The sequence below is a fragment of the Scaptodrosophila lebanonensis genome, unplaced genomic scaffold (assembly GCF_003285725.1).
Source record: "Scaptodrosophila lebanonensis strain 11010-0011.00,11010-0021.00 unplaced genomic scaffold, SlebRS2 tig00000053-arrow-pilon, whole genome shotgun sequence".
Taxonomy (NCBI): domain Eukaryota; kingdom Metazoa; phylum Arthropoda; class Insecta; order Diptera; family Drosophilidae; genus Scaptodrosophila; species Scaptodrosophila lebanonensis.
The window spans coordinates 9,800,474-9,821,253 of NW_022060548.1; the positions used below are offsets into that span (position 1 = coordinate 9,800,474).

The 20,780-nt window shown below is 34.7% G+C and overlaps 1 protein-coding gene across 1 annotated transcript in view; it reads right to left on the bottom strand.

The window, feature by feature from the left end:
• Positions 1 to 15,842: 15,842 nt before the first annotated feature.
• LOC115623941 (uncharacterized serine-rich protein C215.13) overlaps positions 15,843 to 20,780 on the bottom strand; it is a 28,046-nt gene continuing 23,108 nt past the window's right edge. Inside the window, exon 6 of the mRNA XM_030518503.1 lies at positions 15,843 to 16,874. Coding sequence (XP_030374363.1) covers positions 16,489 to 16,874 — 386 coding nt within the window. The 3' untranslated portion in view covers positions 15,843 to 16,488. The remainder of the gene's footprint in view (positions 16,875 to 20,780) is intronic.

The following is a 20,780-nucleotide window of genomic DNA, read 5'->3' on the forward strand; positions in this document are numbered from 1 at the left end:
ATAATTTTAAAACATACCAAAAAAAAAACAAAAAAAAAAAACTTGGCGCGGCATACCCTGAAAAACAATAGGAGAGCCAAAGGGAAGGGAGGGGCAGTGCAGGCTTCTTCACTTTTTTTGCTGATGCCAGCGCTTAGCGCCTGCCAACGCATTAGCAGCCAAGTAAAGTCAAGCCCCGTTGCCGGTTCAAAGTTCAACAAAATGTAATGTTAGTGGCTAGAAAGGCACACAGACTGGAGACACGTGTGGCGTCCAGGCGCCGACCACAACACGCACAGTGCCTGTCCATCCGCCTCGTCTGCATAGCTTAGGTCTTAGTGCCGCCATCCTGTCATGAATTTGCATATTTGTGGTTCCGTCTCCGGCCCCCCATTCCTCGCACATTCGTGGCATTCATATCCACCACCCCTTCACATTTCTGTGGTGTGAAATACAACGCCAGTTCTCTTTTCGTCCTGGCTACATTTTTGCCATAATAGACTGTACCGAAAGACAAAAAAATGCGCCCTCTAGTTTTTTGCACAACAAGAAAAAGAACTCAAAATGCAGAGCCTGGCTGGGCAGTAAGTTAAGAGTAGTTTGATTGATATGTTCTTTGTTGCAATAAAGATTTATATTTGAGAATATCTTACATATTTCAAGGCATGTCCCTTGCAACAGATAACAAGAAAAGGAGAATGCCGGAATCTCTGACGAATTCCTTAGCACGAAAGACTGTTTTACTTGTATTAAGAGAAAGTGTAGACCAGCTGTAAATGCATAAAGTTTATTATAGGAGATGACCTAAATTATTGCATCTAGATATAAAATTTCTAACGAAAGTAAAATATTTTATTTATTTATTTAATTATTTAATTATTTATTTATTTATTTATTTCATCGACAAACAATGCAGTCGATGTAAAAGAAAAAGAAAACACATATGAAGAGCTTAAATACAAAGCACTAATCTGCTATACTTGTACTATAAATAAATTAACCAGAACCATTAACTCATTATATCCTGTAGACCAGATGTAAATGTATAAAGTTAATTCTAGGAGATGAATAAACTTGATGACCTAAATTATTGCATCTAGATAAAAAATTTCTATCGAAAGTAAATTATGTTATATGAGGAGCTTAAATCCAAACCACTAATCTGCTATATTATAAATAAATTAACCATAACCATTAGCTCATTATATCCTTTATAATATAATAAAAATAATGTTAGTTTTACTTAGTTATACATCTTAGCTTAAGGCCACAGTGCTATAGCTTTTCTCTACTGCTGAGTTCTCTTTAAATAAATGAAATTAAATAGTTAAAAGAGCTGAGATGGAGTAGCTATGTTGAGAAGGAAGAATATTTGTGAAGAATTTGCTAAATAAATGGGAATTTCATTCTATCCCACACTATTATATTCAAATAGAAATTATAGCAGATGAAGAAACTTAATGATATAGATTATCAGATGTATAAATGAGTTTTCTAACAAATGTAAAATGTGTTATATGAGGAAGGAAGGATATTTTTGAAGAATTTGCTAAAGAAATGGGAAAGCTGGAGAGTAAGGTTACAGGCATTCTATTCAATTCTTATCCAATCTATTCAATACTATACTACTCTATTCCATTTTATTACATTCTATTTTAGTCTGTTCGATGCAAATTTATTCAAACCCCTATCCTTTTTACAAATAGAAATGTTATTTTTGTATCTTATCTTATCATTAGGTTCTGTTTTTCTTAATTGTCTCTAACCCTAAAAGTGTACGGAAGGAAAAAACATTTGACATTGCTTACCTTTCCTTTCCTAATAAATAATTGATATATTGGAACATGTGTGTGCAGAAACTTTTCAGTTGACATTTTGACAGTATCATGCCGAGCTTATATATAATTCATATCTATCCATTTTCCACCCAACTCGTACCTGAACCGAAATCGAAAGTCGCAATCGCTACTTACAGTCATTGAACACAATTTCTTCTACAATTTCCCACACTTCCGAAATCCTCTTTGTTGGGGCACTCAAGAAAAGAACCAGCATGTGTACCTGCCAACCGTGAATGGATTGCGCTCAATCAACCTTGTCCTGAGCCCACTTAGCACGCTCGCACTTGGCAATGGCAAACGCTTAGATTTATTAGCCACACGCCCCTCTCTCCACGGCTTTCAACAATTGGCTGTCTAGCTGCCGAGCTGCCTAGCTGCCTACTTGGCCGGTGAGCGCTCGCTTAAGCGTTTGTTGTGCAAGGCTCTAGTAAGGCTGGCATGTCAACAGTGGCGCACGCCACTCAGCCCCGTTACTCGTTCGAATGCCCAATGTTGCGTATACGCAATGTGAGCCTTTATACTTACCAAACACATACATGCCTCGTATGTATTTAAGCCTAAATTATTAACCACACCCGCACACCCACACACCCACATACCGTCACAAACATTATTACTTTGCTATAAACGCGTTTCGAGCACTTGAAACCGATACGGACACACACACACACAAACACACGCACAAATAAGTGTGCTCGTATATATTTGAAGGCGCATACAAACAAACATTTCGCAGCAATTTCATGAGTCATTTAACCGAGTTGTGCAACAGCAAGTAGAAAAATATATCAACTGCTATAGTTCTGACGCACCCGATTCTTAAATACACTGCAAACAACACTCTTCACTGCTCACAACTAACTTTATCAATTGAAGAAATGCATTTTTTCGATTTAGTTGAGAAAACTGCCAGCTTCTTAGTTTGAGTGTTATAGTTTAGAAGATGTTGAAGTTCATACAGACAGACGTAAGTAGAGATTGATCATATGTACATATATATGTATGTTACTAGACTAGCTACACTTAGATATAGACTTTCCCTTAGGCTGCAATTACAGTGTATGAAAATGGAGAAAAGGATCAATGCTGCTACCATCGCTATTGTTAGTGTGTGAAAGTGTATGTATATATGTATATGTGTATATGTGTGTGTGTGTGTTTATTGTCGCATGGCGCATGATTATGTTTATGAAACTGTGTTTGATGTCAATGTGTGCGTGTGCTTGTTATTGGACATCTACGAGTATGTATGTTGAAGTGCGCACAAAAACATAAACACAAAATCGAAAAAATAAAAACTTGCAACGGATGTGAATGGCAAACTGTATGCGTCTATCTGTGTGTGTTTGTGTGTGTATTTGGGCCTTGTGTGTACAAAGAAAATGAGCGAAAATGTGTGTGCTCATAAATACAAACAGCCTGAACAGAGTCGGGCTGAAACAGCATCAGCAGCAACAGCAGCAACAAAAACAAAAACGGAAACACGCAACGTCACATCCGCCTTTAATCTGCCCCATTTTGCCAGCAATAACAGTGGCCGAGGAGGGGCAAGGAGACGGCGTGTTGGCTGATGGTCTGACCCAAAAATGCGGAAATTAAAACATATGTATTTATAGCCATAGCCACACATGCTGCGTTATGTATCTAAATGCAACACAAGCAACAACAATAGCAACAACAAGTAGAACCACAGCAATAGTAACAACAATAACGATAGCATCATCATCATCATTGTTAGCCTCAAGCTTTAAACTGGCCAACAGCTCAGAGCCGGCACCCAACCGATATGCATCTGTGCCGACTCCCATACACACACACACACACACATTCACATTTAACATGTGTTTGTGTGTAGCTTTGTGTAAAAAATCTGTATTATAAACATTTTTATAGTTTTTCCCAGATTCCTTTTCATATCAGCCTGGTCGTGCGAGCAACTTTTGCGCAAAGCGCTTGCACTTCGAATAGGCCACATTGGTCGCTACCCGCAGGCCAAACTGTTGGTCAAGTCGAGTGCGAGTACTCCTGCAATAATCCGCTTTGGCACACCGCCCCGCCCCGCCCCGCCCCACTCCATTCAACTCTTTTACCCAAAATACCGGCCAACAGCTGAATGCTCCGTCAGCTTTCCCTGGCCAGCTGGCTAGCAACAACAGCTGCTGGCCTGAGTTAAGTGCTTGTAAAATTACTGTTTGTGGATTTTCAAATGGAAATTAATTTTCACTAAAAGATGGCAAAGCAGATATCGCCCAACATACACGTACATACTATACATACACTTCCACACGAGTGTACTTATAAAAAGGCAGATGGAAGCACACTTCAAGATGCAGGCTGCTAGACATTTCAATGCACTGTATTGTTACCACCACATATAAATTTCAATTAGGTCTGTATCAGATATTTATTTAAATGTTGATTTATGTTTTACCCATAAGAAAAAAAATTAATAAATGGAGACTAATTTTAATTGCTTGTATCACAAAAGAAACCCCCGCTGAAAATAAAAAATAATAAAAACATTTTAGCTTCTACAGCTATGAGAAGAATAATATGCAATTATCCGATCGTATTATCTTTTTTTAGTTAGTGATTGATACATTTTAAATTATATTCCAAAAGTTATTAAAATTTGGAGCATTTCTAGCGTACACAGAAATGGTTTAGCGATCCATAGCTGTCAGCAATAAAACAAAGAAAGAGCCACAATGAACTTCTAAAGATTACAAAGAAACGTGTCCATATTTTCAGAATTTCACAATTTGCTGGCATAGCCTTTAAGCTACATAAAATAACATAATTTAATGTTGAAAACATAAGTCACTAAAACGTAGACTTTCCCAATGTTAAATATATATACATACATGTATAAATAGTTGAGCTAATAAATGCAAGGGAACACAGAAAAAAGTAACACTTTAAACAGTTGAATTGAAACATGCTAGAATTAAATGCAAGCAGAAAGAAGCCTCAAACCCTATTCCAACTTCTAAAAAGAAAATGATAATAATTTAATGATCTTTCAAATAAATTTAAAAAAAAACCCCAAACAAATCTTCACTTCAACAAGAACTATCAACTAGAGTATATGGTTACTTAAATAATTATTCACTTTTTTAAAAAATCGAGCCTGGCTAAAAAGCTAGAATCCCAAATGCAGAAGCGTAACATTTCCTATAAATATGGAACTTAAAAGTTAAATGTTTGCAGCACTACACGAATCCCAATCAATGGGTTGACTAACAATTAAGAATCTATGCTCTATTATTGAATCATTATATTATAAACTTGTAAGTTTCAGAAGCATCTAAATAGCTTTACAAATAAAATACAGAAAAATGATATTAAAGAATTCTAATTGTAAAAGTAAACGCAAGCTGATGCCGTATTTTGTACCGCACTGTACATTTCAACACTTCAATGCCCACCTGAGCGTTATTTGCTTGAAATTAGAGAGCTTGCTTAGTCGTTGGACAACGAATAACCCGCACTTGGCCACTTATATGTATGTACGTTACGCTTAATCTCAAACAGTTTATCGCATTAAGTATACGCAGTGTAGTGGCAACGGCCGCTTCGAAGTGCCGAACACACATTTTCAAACCCAGCCACCGCTTCCGCCTTACTTATACTTCAAACTACCCCTTTTGTCTTGTCTTCAGCAATCACTCCCTTTCTCTCTCCCTCTCTCTCTCTCCCTCTCTACCTCTATCTCTCTTCCGTTGTAATTCTATTTTAATATGCTGTGGGTAGCAGACTTGTAAAGAGCAGCCGGCAAAAGGCAACTGCTGGTCAAAGTTTTAATTTAATTATAGTTCCATTTGTGGGCAGTACATTGCATATGCTCGATCTATGCCCAACAACAATACACACACACACACACACGTACTCGTACTCGTACACACACGCACACACCACATGCTCGTAAGACTTGCGGATTATGGCTGTAATAAATGTCTGTACACACGTAAGCAACTCAGCTCAAGCTTTTGTATTTATTTAACACACACACGCACAGAGGAGCGAGCTGAGAGAAAGGGTGGACAGACAAGACACGCACTAGCGATGCAAATTAGAGTGTTAACATCGATTTCGATGTACATCCATGCCTCCAATGATGCATCGACTGTTTGTTGCTCGTTGTACTTAAGGAGTTTATTTATTGTTTGGCATGGAGTGCAGTCAAAAAGAAGTTCATCTATGTTCCAAATTTTATAATATCTGACAATCTTTAAAGAATGTTTTTCATCCAACACCTTTTTTTCTTAAACCCTGTGCTAAATAGTGGTCTTATACTCCTGGTTTCGTCTGCTTGCTAGAATAAGAAACCTATGTGGCGATAGCTTTAAGTTGTAAACTTCTTAACATATGACAGAAAAAAAAAACAGATGCACAGATTTGGAAGACTATTTCCATTGGAAATATCTGCGAAGAAAATCTTTTGACAAGAACACGTATTCCTCAATATCTTTGAATATTTAATGGAGTTGTTCCTAAATTCGGCAACTATCAGTCCAAAGAAAACTGTATCTTTAATGCACTTAAAGTTTTGGGTAAGCTGGTGATGTTGACACCAAAGTCAATCCTTGAGCGATTTACCAACAACTTAACCCAAAAGCATTTAAATTATGGTTGACAGGTTGGCAGCTGTCCTGCTCTGATCCCAAGAGTTCTCTCTAAATAATTGGACTCATCAAAGATGTGTGTATCAAACGAGCAAAGGCCCGATTGGGTTCCCGCCCTAATAATTGCGTTCGTTGAAGAATTGGAGGATTATTTGCGGCTCTCCATAACCTACGATCGCCTCTGCCAGAGCCTTGCCAATCACTGAATGTTGTAAGCCAGCTTTAATGCAGCGCCGATGTATCGCAAAACATCGCTGCAATCATCGTTGGCCGCTGTTTTCTTACATCCCCAACACACACACATATGTGCTGTTAAACCTATAAGACTCGAACGTAATAGTTTTTCAACATCACACACACACACACATACATCGCTTAGGGCCAGCCCAGCCCAGCGCAGCCTGTGCTCAGCTTCAACTTTTTAATGCTGATTATCTTCCGGGCCCAAAATTCTAATAAAATAATCTCTTTTTTCAAGTGAGGGCAGATTGTGTTGAACGAAGATTTCGATGCTATTTTTTCTCTCTAATGGAATTCAGTGGGAAACGCTTGACCTCAATTAAGCAGCACTTATTTAAATCAATATAATATCGGCACAGATAAATATAAATGCGCTACATTTATTGCAAATTAAATAAACCACAACAGACAACAGAGACAACAACTCTCGGCAACTTCCTGGTCGATGGTTCATTTATCAATGTGTGTGGCTTCAAAGTATCGCTCACATTGATTTATCACAAGTGGGTCGGTCGGCAGTAACAATTCAATAACTCCGTTGAGAGCTGCTTAAAGCCGCAAAGTAACAGCTACAGACTATGAGAACGGGAGAGCGAAAGAGAGCAGCATTTAAGAGCATACACTCAGATGAAAAATAATGAAATTATTATACAGCTAAAGGCCGTTCTTTAGAGAGAAGTGTTTTACGAATACTTTGTTTTCTATAATTTTGAATAACTAACCCTAATGTTAACAGAAAATCAGTTCCTAAATACAAGGGTTATTTTTTATAAAATTATGAAAGCTATTATTGTTTCTAGATTTCTTATTATGAGTTTTGTGTAAATTAATATTTATTATATCATTGTATCTCAGTCGTGCACATTAGATCAACTTTTTAATAATCAAACCCACATTTCATTCATTTTATAAACTTATAAGCTTAAGGACTTAATAACTAAATTCAAATTGTAAACTCAAATCGCCCAAGCCAGCATCTATGGAATGCTGAGGTATGTGTAAAAATACATACTTTTAATGTAGGATTATTCATATCGCACTCGCCAACAGTACTTACCGTATTTGTTTGTATTTATAGTTCACTATGACATGAAATCCAGGAAATATAAGAACAATAGCTTCTGTATTTTAATTCTGTCTCAAAATATTCAGGCTTTTATAAAAAATAAAAATATCAAACTATTCAACTTTGTTAGGTTTCTATATTTTATAAAAGCATTTCCTTCCTTTTTTAAAAACCCTAATTTCTTAATTTATATATTCAAAAACTAAAATATCAATCTATTCAACTTTGCTAGGTTTCTATATTTTATAACAGCCTTTTTCTCCTTCCTTCTACCTTTTATAAAAACTTCAATTCCTTAATTTAAAGACTAATTTTTAATAATTAAGAATTTTTTAAGGAGCCTTTTAAATGTTTCTAAGTCTGAACCATTTTATTTCTTAAATAGTAATGCTGCGGGATTCATTAGACTTATCACTTTCTCGAGAATGTGGTAATATATCCATCGGTACTTAGACAACGGGTAGTTTTCTGTGAGCTTTGATGATTGATTATTCCTTTGTTATCTTTAGGGTGGAATTGATCTCCGACTATGACAATTGCTAATTCCCCTATCATTGTAATATAAAATTTGTAATTTATGAAAACATATTTAAGATCCATTTTCTAAAATCTAAAAAAAGTGTTTTGTGTTCAGAAAAACCTTCAGAAGAAATGTATAATTCTTATAATACAAATTGTGGTTTAAAAGAAAATATGTCCAAGGTTTGAAGGCATTATTAGTATGAGGATGAATTTGTAGAATTTAGACACAATGTATTTTTCTGAGTGTGGAACAAGCCTGAAAGAGTGAATCCCTACAAAAATGTATTACAGCCATAAACTGCAGCATACAACAACAAAAACAAACCAAGGCCACAGCAACAGCCCAGCAAACAACAACAACAAATTGAGCGAGGCTTGCAAACATAAATGTGTGTGTGCATGTGTGTGTGTGTGTGTATGTGCCATGCATAAATGGCAGCTGTTCTTGGGGCGCTCTCCAACACATAAACAAGTGAGTGACTGCCCAATGGCCGGATCGGACAGGTCGTTCAGTTCGCTTTGACACTTCAACTCATTTCATGTGTATGTGTGCAGCGCATGTCATGTACATATGTGTGTATGTGTGTGTCCCCATACATGTAACTTTAAATACTTGTGAATTAGAAATTCTTGCTTCTTTCACGCTGCTCTTCTAAACACGTACAGCAAAGCAATGTTTAGAGGATATTTAGTTGTATGCCACCATAAGCCTCCTAACTGTTTGATTTACCGCTGCTCCTAAATCTGTCTCGAACACGATGGACAAACTTATATTGTTGTACAACATTTGACAGCCAGACACATAATGGAACGCTGAATGAGCCTCACATTACAAACAGACCAAACTATCATTATTTACACCTACAACAGGCCATTATGGTGCCCGTCTGGGCTGCAATGATGCACAATATTGAAGGCATATATATACTACTTATATACTTGAAAGTGACACGACAGGGCAGGGGTAGAGGCAGAGGGACTCATGACAAACTGGCGAGCAGCGACCTACAATCATGCATATAGTGTGGCCCATTATAGCGGACTATAACATACGAGTACTGCTATATAGCAGCACATTATGCGACTCTGCTGGTCAGCACTTGACACAAACACAGATACACACACACACACACACTGATACACACGAAAACTTTCCGACATAAAACAATAAAAGTTTTTCGCTTATTGCCCACTTGTCCTTGAGTGGTTTTGCATGAAGTCCATTCGTCCATTCGTCCGGCCGTCGACAGTTGTGTAGCGGCATTGAAGCTAAAGTGATTGACGAAAGTATGCTGACAAAAATAAATCACTTGGCTTTTCAATGATATATTTCTTTATTAGTTGAAGTTGAAGAATGAAAATAGCTAATAGCACATATAAAAATACAGTTCTTTCAGCAGGATTGTCCAAAATTATATTAACTGATGTTGACAAATTATAAACATATACAATTCATGTAAATATGTACCTTTTTTGTTTAGTAACAAAAGCTAGTATACTTATGTTTTATGTCTATGATTGGACGTTTAGAATCATGCCTGAAAAATTTCTTATTTCTTAAAGACGGGCTTGATTTCAACAATTGTTGTATTATATTAATTCAAAAGAAAAAACTAAACTTGTGTATAATGTGTGTGATTGGAGGCTTAGAATCATGCCTGAAAAATATCAAATTTCTTAAGGACGTGCTTGTTATACCCTGTACCCAAAGGGTACAAGGGTATATTAGTTTTGTGCGAGTGCACATGGAACACACAGAAGGAGGCTTGGTAGACCCCACAAAGTATATATATTCTTGATCAGCATGACAAGCCGAGTCGATATAGCCATGTCCGTCTGTCCGTCTGTCTGTCCGTCTGTCCGTCTGTCTGTATGAACGCAAGGATCTCCGAAAGTATAAGAGCTAGAATAACCAAACTTGGTATACAGATTCTCCTGAGACCGAGAAAGGACGAGTTTGTTCATTTCTTCTGATCCAACCCCCCACTCCCCCCCTATTACCAATTTTCTATAACTCCCGTAATTCTTGGAATTTTGAACTTAGATTTGGTAGTCACATTAGGTTAGTAATTATATATCCGTATACCAAGTTTCATTATGATAGAATGATCGAAAAGAAAGTTATAGCCATATAACCAGGCCCAATGCACACATACATACATATGTACAAGTACACAAACACGCATAAGGCACGATTCTGATGTAAATGTAAATGTATGTATGCATGCATGGAATATTTTATATTTAATTAGTTTATATGTAGTTAATTAATTAAATTAATTTAGTTAATTAATTAAATTAAATTAATTGATTAATTAAATTACTTTTTTGTGGGGTGGTACAGGGTATTTAAGAGTTGAGCCTGCTCGACTTTAGCATTCCTTTCTTGTTTTCTTTTTTCTTATTGTATTATATTAATTCAAGAGAATGCGACTTAATTTAGAAACAACTTTGTAATTGAATTCAAAAAAAATTAATTTCTCTAACAATTTCATTAAAAAAAATAGCATAAATTAATTACTCTTCAAGAGCTGTGTATTAATATTAGTTCGTAATTAAATAATAATATAATTTAGATTGAAAAATAAATCAATTTTATACAGTTTTCTAAGAGCACCAGTCACAATCTGAGTATATATATATACCAGTATATACATATGTAATTTGATAACCATTTGATCGACAACAGAATAGGAGTATGTAACACCAATACCCTCCGTAGCGAAAAAAGAAGCTGAAAGAAAGAAATTTGCCTGAAAGTTCATATTTCAAATTTAGATTGAAAAAGAAATCAGTTTTATGGAACAGAATGGGAGTCTATAATACCAATAATAACGAAAAAAGAAGCTGAAAGAAAGAAGATATTTGCCTGAAATTTCGACCTTTAACACTTAACTTCTTGGCAGATATTATTAGTTGTTATCATTATGTTATATTACCATTATCATATGTTATTATTAGTTCAAAATTCAAATTTAGATTGAAAAAGAAATCAATTTAATGCAGATTTCTAATCTGAGTATATATATATACCAGTATATACTTATGTAATTTAAAAACCACGTAAAAACAGATTGGGAGTCTATAATACCAATAATATCGAAAAAAGAAGCTGAAAGAAAGAAGAAATTTGCCTGAAAGTTCGCCCTTTAACACTTAACTTCTTTCAATTTATAACAAAATGCAACCTAATATTGCAGTGTAGTTTTATAAATATACTTTTTACGATCATTGTAGTATAGAGCGACGAGCAGCTAATGCGGCGAGCAAAACTTTGTCGTCAATAAATATACGTAGCATACTAACCAGCGTCCATAAGTTGCGCCTCGGCTTTGTGGTGTGCATGTATTAGTGTGTGTTTATTGTGTGCTGTGCCCGCCCGCGTTCGTGTGCGGCTTTATTTATTGATTTTCCATCAGCGTGCGCTGAAGTGTTTAACTATGTGCTAATATTTATTAAAAACGTAACGGCACGTAACGTAAATGGCACGTAAACACCAACAACAACAGCGTGAAGCGCGTTGCTCTAAATTATGACAATGAAAGGCGCCAACACACACACACACAGACACACACACAGATGGACAGAAACATGTTGTTAACAACAAGCAACAGCGAAGTAATGTGCAGCAAGGACGAGTCTGTGTTTCTGTGATGCTGCGGTCCTTTGGCTCTATGGCTGTTGCTGCCTTTTATTGGCGCTTCGGCGAACACGATCTGCTTGTTGGGCGCAACACACTGCGTATGATTAATCTCATTTGCCACACACTACACCCGCACACACACATATGTGGAGCGTCTTTTGTTTGCGACGCTTTGTTGGTTTGTCCAGCCATGAAAAATGATTTGCCTTTGTTTGCCTTAGCATTTAGTTGGCTCGGCCCGCTTTTCGCATAATTTATTACCCAGTTTTCTCCAGCCAGCCAAAATTTCCAACTCCCACTTAACCCATTAAAACAACTCAATTAACATTTGACATAATATGCGGTTTGTTTTTTAAGTTCTTTTATTCTGAGTTTCTCGATTTTCCTTCAACTTCCTGCGCTTTAAATTCTTACATTTTTAAAAGATGTTTCCTTTTTTGTTTTTTTTATTTAATCGCTTTGATTTTTTTGTTTTTGTATTTAATTGAAAGTTACTTTCAAATTTTTGTTTTGTTTTTTTTCGTATTCGTTTAGCTTTAATAACATCGTTTAATTCAATTTCCATTTGTTTGTTTTTGGTTTTTTGTTTTAATAAATAAACTATATGTATGTATGTATATATATATAGCATTCTTTATATTATAATATTATTATAAATACACATTTACATATATATATTTACGTCAGTTTTATGCATTTCTTAAAGATGATTTGCGTTTTTTTAGTATTTTAAGAATTTTTCACGTTTTCTTCGCCAGATTCGTTGGCTTTTCTTACGCTCTGCGACTTTTTTTATTGTAATGCCTAAGAGTCTGTGAAGATGTGTGTGTTTTCTTACTTTACTTGAAAGTGTATGTAGGTGTGTTAAAAGAAGAAGAAGAAGAGAATACTTGGTAATAGAAATGATTGGAAAATATTCAGTTTTTAAAGAGTTAAACAATTCAAATAAGAACTTGCAAAACCATTGGCTCTGAAAAATGCATTTAAAGAGGTTTGAAATGACATTTGACATCAAAAAATGTTCGCAAAATTGCGAAAATATATAAAACCTACTCAGAGGGTTTCAAAAATAGTAGATAAGTATTTAAATGCCTGTTTTCTAACAGAAGTTTAAAAGTTGAAATGACGCCCCAAAAAATGACTAAAAACTTGAAGGCCTATTAGAACGCTACAAAAAAAAATAGACGAAAAGTATTTAAACAAAGTTGATTGTATTTTCTGATTAAAACATTTGCTTCATTTAAAAAAAAATCAAAATAGTTGCAGCCAGTGATTGAAATATCCATTGTTGATCAATGAAATCATTTGTGTATACGAGTATGTATGTCTGTGTATGATTCTATGGGAAATCTAATTGAAACAGCATTTCGCATTCAACTCGATTTCAATAGCTGTTGGCATTTATTTAATTCTGTTTGATGGTTGTTTTCTTATTATTTTTCGCATTATTTGTATCGTGATTACTGAAACTTTTATATTTGGTTTCTATCAATAATTTGTTCAACATTTGTTTATTTAGGGTTTTCTTTTCTCAATTACTTTATTAGCTAAACACTGGAAACGAATTGTTTTCCTCTTTTATTTTCTGTATATTTATATGCACGGATTCTTATGCTATGGGAAGTGAAAAGAGAAAGGAAAGTGAAGTGAAGTGTAGAAATGGGCTTTCAAACACACTTTAGTTAAAAAAAAAATAGTAAAAAGCTTTGATTTGTTTTTGAAAAAGCCACAAAAGTTCAGCGAAATTATTGTTTGCAACAGTACTTTCAATTTTTTACAATATTTTGCAATTGTTTTTCGAAAATTTCGTAATTTTTTTTCAGTTTGAATAATTTTATATGTTTTGAAAACTTTGCTCATTTAAGAGCACAGATACTTAACTTGAAAGTCAGCTCCAGAAGAATTATGTTATATAAAATATATCGGAAAACATTTATAAATAAATTCAATATCGGACGTCCTTTTCAATTTTATCCTTCAAAAAATAGAAAGTAAAGTTTAATCCGTCAAACAACTGTCATTGAATCTTAATCCGGACTCTAAAGAATATTAGTTGTTTTTTTTATTTTAAATTTATTTGTTTGCTTTTTGAAATTCCGAATTGAAAGATTTGTAAGCTTTTTGAAGAATATTTAAAATATTTGAAACAAGTAAGCCGGACACTAAAGACTTCTGTCAGTCGAAAATTGTTTAGGAATTTTAGTGAGTTATTGTTATTTAGCCCAACACTTATCCTACAGATCTTACAGATACCGAAATGGTAGCGTTGTATGCTTTTTCAACAATTTTAAAACACTCAAAGGAAATAATTGGCTTATTTTTACACTGAAACTGATTCAAATACTTGCCTTATGTATTGCAGTATTGGATGCATAGCAACTATGTGATTTAATCAATAATGAATTAGTTGCGAAATTAAGCTTAACACCGAGAACTTACCTTTACGCATAGTCGCATCAATTGTTTTAAAAATAAGCTGCGTTCGCACAGGCAAATATTTGTGTGTCCAAGGCTTTACTGTAATTATTGCAAGAATTTCTCTCAACTCTGACAACTCTGACAACAGCAATTGTTTGAGACATATCATGATGATAATCTTTTCAGGTAGTTCTTTACACATTTGTGCACCAAATATTTGCCTGTCGGACCGTCCCTTTAATGCAGTTCTTTCAAAAAGACTTACCATTGCGTAAAGTATCATAGAAACAAGCTCTGGTCAGAATAATTTGCACGCATACTATATTTGATGAATTCGTAGTTTTTTTGCCAAACTTTTATTTGCAAAAGTATCAATTTATAATGTGAGCAAATTATTTTCCTGTGTGACCGCTGCTTTAATGGAGTTCTTGCAAGAATTGTATGAAGCTGAAACTGAGGTCAGACTAGCAAATAATTTACACAGACTTTTTCTTGATTTTAAGCTTTTCGTTCATTTCTAAATGTTGTACGAATTATTTGCCCATCTGACCGCTGCTTTTTTCAGTTCTTGCAAACATCTTTTAATACTTGTAATTTTGTAATAATTATTTGATTTCAACACTTGTCTAATATTCTCCTTATTGTATTCTGTTTCGATTTGTTTTCAATTATTAACAACAAATAAATTTTGAACTGCCGTGCAACGTTGCCGCACTCCGCCAACTTCTGCAGCCAATTTAGTCATGCCTTGCACTTCAATTAAGCTAAGGTTTACACGCAAACATTTTGTACACACACATACAGCTATGAATGAATTGTTGAAAACAAAAACAACATGACTTAAGCTTAGCTATTATTATAATATATTTGTATATGTGTTATTTTTATGACTAAATGCTACCACTTTAGACGCTGCCATAACAAAACTTTACTTTATTCTGCTGTGTTGAACATTTTTTGTTTATTCTCTTTGTTTTTTTTTGCTGTTTGTTTTCTGCTGTTTTGACTCTGCTTGAACTTTTTAGCTAAACTTTTTGTTTTCGTAGGTACGCTTAAGTTTAAGTTTTGTCTGCTTATAATGATTTTTAATTTTTGTTATTTGATTTTTTTTACAGGGTCTGTGTCTGTGTTTGTTTTGGTAATTTTATATAAATTTCTTGCTCTATTTTAATTTGTTTATATGCCATAGTCAGTACTTGAAATTTGTTGCGCAGTTAAAGTTGAACATTCTTCTACTTTTTTCCCCATTTTTCTTAATCTGTTTTGAGTTTTCCATTTATCTTTTGAATTTATTCACGCATAATAAAATTTACAAAATGCAAACATTTCCTGTTGTTGCATAGTTGTGATGTTATTTTTTTTTTTTTGCATTTAGAATGTTTGTATGTATGGCTGTGTATATATTTTTATAAATAGGTCTAGTTATATAGTTACAGTAGTGGCGAGTCTAGAAAGCAGAACAGTTGGTTGGTTGGTTGCAGTTGTTTTTACATTTAATTTTGGTTTGTTTTGAGCAGTGTTCGGTTTTTAGTTGCATTTAGAAAAGTCCGTTTCAAAAAAAAAAACAAAGTTGTAGCACAAAAGTGCTTGGAAATTCTTCGAAAAATTCCATTGAACATCAACTTAGCTGGACAAACTTTTCTCCCATTTGTTGGGAGGAAGTAGAAAAAAGAACTCAATTCATTTTAGCTCTTTGTTCAAGCACTTTAAATAGTGAGTGTTTCTCTTCAGTTAGTTAGTCAGTATGCTATGCAGCCTATATACAAGTGTCTAATTTACATAGCAATTATGTATATATAAAAGATAAAAATCGAAACTAGTGGAACTTAGACAACAGCTTGCTTGTATAATACAAAAACGTACGACAACTTAAATGCTTTCGTTTTGTGCTAAATATTACGTATACGTCGCTGATTCAGAGATTTTTGAAAAAAACCGAATAGCCAGTTATATATGTATATTATCATAACTAATATATTTGTATATATAAATGTACGATAGTTACACTCTTAGCACAACTTATGTATGTATGTATGTATGTGTGTCGTGTGTCGTGTGTATGTTTAGCTTGCGTTTATTATGTATTTAATTTTTATATAATATTTCAATATATAGTTCATTAGTCTAGAGTTTGTGAGCGGCATAGCTAAGCGCTCACCTTATATCCGTCTCATATACTTGCCTTAACGTCACTGATTGTTGTTGTGGGCCACGCCCACAGCCCACTGTCCTCGCCTGTCGCATCTGTCGCCTCTGTCGCCATCTCGCCACCAGCAGCGAGCAGCAGTGGCACGACAACGACATCAGACTCAGAATGCATTCGAGGAAATGTCGCATGGCTCGAAGCGTTCCGGCGACGCCTGACGTCCGGTGTTGCAAGGCCCTGAGGAGGGCCGCATACAGCGTTTGGCATACGCTAAACTGCAAAAGCACACTAACAGGTACACTAAAACATAACGGGCTGACGACATGTGAGGCTGAGCTTGTGCCGCGTGCTGCATTGCTGCTGGGAACTCCCCTGGAAACGGAATGAGAAACACCTGTTTAATTTACATCTTTATTGCTGTCCTCATACACAGGCATTGGGTTCAAAAAATCAACAAAAAATATTAGTGTGTTTATATAGTGTTTTCATTATTTAATTGTCGTCGTCAGCAGTTCAAGTATTCCAGTCTCCCATTTTCAGTCAATTACATAGTTTCGTTGTTGGAATAATTAATTTATTTTAATAAATAGTTATGAATCGATTACAAACCTAACTAGGCGGAGCTTTTAGCATCGAAAACTGTGGCCGTTTCATAATAAAATTTCCGATTAGTCACCACAGTTACAAAATGTTCTGAAGGCACTGCAACTTATTAGGAATATTGAACACAGAATTTAAAAAAGTACCTAAGACGTGAGCTAAAAAACGACCAAATGTCTTTCAAAAATTATATTCACAGTTGATAAATAATATTGATACAAAAAAGTTATCAAGATGGCCACATTTCAATGTCAAATCACATTCAAATTAATGCCAAGAGCCATTATTGTACAAAAATTTATGAAAACTTTCCATTTCGTGAGCTAATATTATTTCATCCTTTTCCCATGATCTGCTTGTTTGTTTCAACTTATTCAACTAAAACTAACTGTGTTTTCTTTCAAACATTAAATAAATCAAAGCGCTCAAGTCACATTCACTTCTCGGATTTAAGAAACACAATAGCTTTCAATTATGCAAAACAAAAGTAACTTTCAGTTTTCGGTATTCATTTTGCAATTTCCAATGAACTTTTGTTCTCTTTTTACGCCTGCATAAGTGATTATCATATAAATCGACACATAATACCGCATAATCCCTAAACTAACAGGATTACTTCACTTACACACTCCAAATACTTGGCTTGAGCGACCAGGTTACAAAGACTTCTTTATTCGCCTTGAAGTCAAGGCAACCGAGACGCTGTCAAACAATAAAACTCTAGTGAGGAAAAAAGTCAAACCAGCAACAACAACAGAAAGACAGCCAAGAGCTGTGTAATATGAAACAGAGCTTGAAACTAGAAACAAACAGTAGAGGCGCTTCTGGCAGGACATACGCGTCCTTAGAGCTGCCAGCGGGAGCAGGTGTTGATGGTCTGATGACAGCGAAGCTTACAGTGGTGTGTTTCGCACTAATTCTGCACCAAAATCAAAGCCAAAGCTGCTTTTCTGCAACTCCTGAATGACGTTTCTAAACGAACTCGCATGCTTATAGCAGAAGTGCGAATATGTGGTGGTTGGGTCCTCCATTTTACGTGTTGATGCGGAAAGGACAGACGCAACTTATTTATTTGATAAATCGGCTTAAGTTGTTGCCAGCCAATAAAACAGAGGGTTTGCAGAAAAATATAAGTAAATACATTTCAAGGCTGAATTATATTGGATTGGCTCAATTGCCAGAAATAAAAAGGTTGGAAAGGTGCTTGACATTTGAAGAAAATTCAGTTTTTAATACGAAATATAAGTGCATTAAAAATGATTGAATTTAACAGTCAACCAACAATATCTATGCACTGTTCTTAAGATCAAATAAATATAGTTGTATGTTTTGTGGGTTCTGCCACAACTCGTTCCATATCTTATTATATTATCATATTATTCACACTAACTTAAGTAATAGATCATTTTACTTAATGCTTACATAATTATATACAATTTATAGTTATACTAACAAATACATTTACAAATTTAGTCTAAAATACTTAGGCAGAGAATTAGCTACGAAATATAATTCAATTATATTGAAATTGGATTACAAATATTTTACTAGGTATATTAAATTGAATATATCATTTCTGTTTAATTAATATTATAATTTTTACAAATCAGTAAATCAATTAATGAATTTTTAATTTTTTTTTTTATGTATAAAGAAAAGGAACGGTTTTATTTAATGAATTAATTTAATTTAATTCCACTAGGAAATAATTAAATACTAAATATAGCATCCATTAACAAATATTTTAGTTTGTTAATATTTTAATATAGTATTTTTTAAAACTAATAATAATTAAAATTTGTATATTTAAAAGCTAAAAAACTTTTATAGAATTCTTGAAGCCGTGTCAAGCCTCAACCATATTCTGTGCAAAGGCTAGTTTTGTGTCCTGCCCATCACTATTTTGCTAGCAACGCCAACTTGAAATTTAGCCACTGTTCCCCCCTTTTCTGTATCTATGTTTTTAGTTTTGAACCAAAGCTGCTTGGCGGAAAACTCAGAATTGAAATGCAGCCAAACAAGAACACCATCGTTCGGAATCCATTCACTGGCGTGTTCAATGCGAGTGTATTTAACTGCTCGCGTGTGTTCGTGTATTCGTGTGTTTGTGTGCAAATAACAGGTAACAATGAACAATAAAAACATAGTAATGCAAAGAGCATACTAGGAAGACAAAGTAAGTACCCTACTCTAGTAGTGGCGTGAAAACAAGCCAGGGCTTGAACGAAAGGTGTGAGTGAAAAACTTTCTACGACACGATGACAACAATGGCTAAACAAAAACAAAAACAACAACAACGACAGCAACAAAGACAATGCTGACGGGTATAATAATAATAACAAACAAAATACAAGTACAACAATGGCAACAGCAACAACGCAGCTGCGACTACACTGGAGATGAGACAAAACATAATAATAATCAGAAACAAGTGTGCCAAAGCAGTTAACGGAAACAACGCGCAATGCATGCGCAATATGGCGGCACACCTAGTCCCACACACAATGTGTGTGTGTGTGTGAGTGTGTGCGTAAGAGTGCATGACTGGGGAAAGCTAAGGCTGACATTATCTAGCAGGCATGACAATGAGAACGTGCCAACCAATAACACCACACCGCTCGGCAGCGCACAGTAGTTCAAATAACAAATCCCCAATTACTGGAATTCTATCACATTTTGAAATCATCCATAACTTATAGTAGCACCCATAAAGTCCATCGGCCAGTAATAGCAATCATAGAACAGCTATGTTTTGTAATTAAACTAAAGTTGTCATCTGTTAAATCTTTTAGAAACCTATCGTTCTATCATATCTTACATTTTTAAATGACATTAATAAATAGAATAATTTTTAATAATATTATATTATACTTTGTAATCGATAATTATATATGTATATCTATATTAATTTATTTTATTCAAGTCGCAAAGATATTTAATTTACTATCATTTAATAAGCCATTTTTAGAAATCTAAGCTACATCTTAGACAACGGATGTTTCGTTTATTAAGGTAACGTATATTTTTAGGAAGTGTATTAGTATGTGAAAAGAAGTCATGTGTTGTTAACTTATGTGTAGACATCTGATTTCAAATTCATCTAACGTGTAATTGTAAACATCTGATATTCAAACATCTCGCGTGTAGACATATGAAGTGTATTTATCTGTGTGTAGACTTCTGAACTGTAATCATTTGAAGCGCACTCATCTGATGCGTACACATCTGATGTGCAGGCATCTTACATGTAGACATCTGATGTATAGACAGCTGACTTGTAAATATAGATATTTCTATAAATGTCATGACATCTGATTTGAATTTCATCTGACGTCGAATTGTAGACTTCTGAAGTGCAAACATCTGTCATGAAAACATCTGACGTGTAGACATACATATGAAGTGTATTTATGTGTATGTAGACTTATGAACTGTAATCATCTGAATTGCATTCATCTGACGTGTTAACATCTGATGCGTAGAGATCTGATGTGCAGGCATCTTATGTGTAGACAGCCGACTTATAAATATAGATATTTCCCGTGTAGATATCTGGCATGTATACATCTAAAATGTAAACATATGATGCGTGAACATCTGAGGTGTGGAAATCTGATTTGAATTTTATCTGACGTCTACTTGTAGACTTCTGAAGTGCAAACATCTGACATGTAGAGATATGGCGTGCATTTGTCTGGTG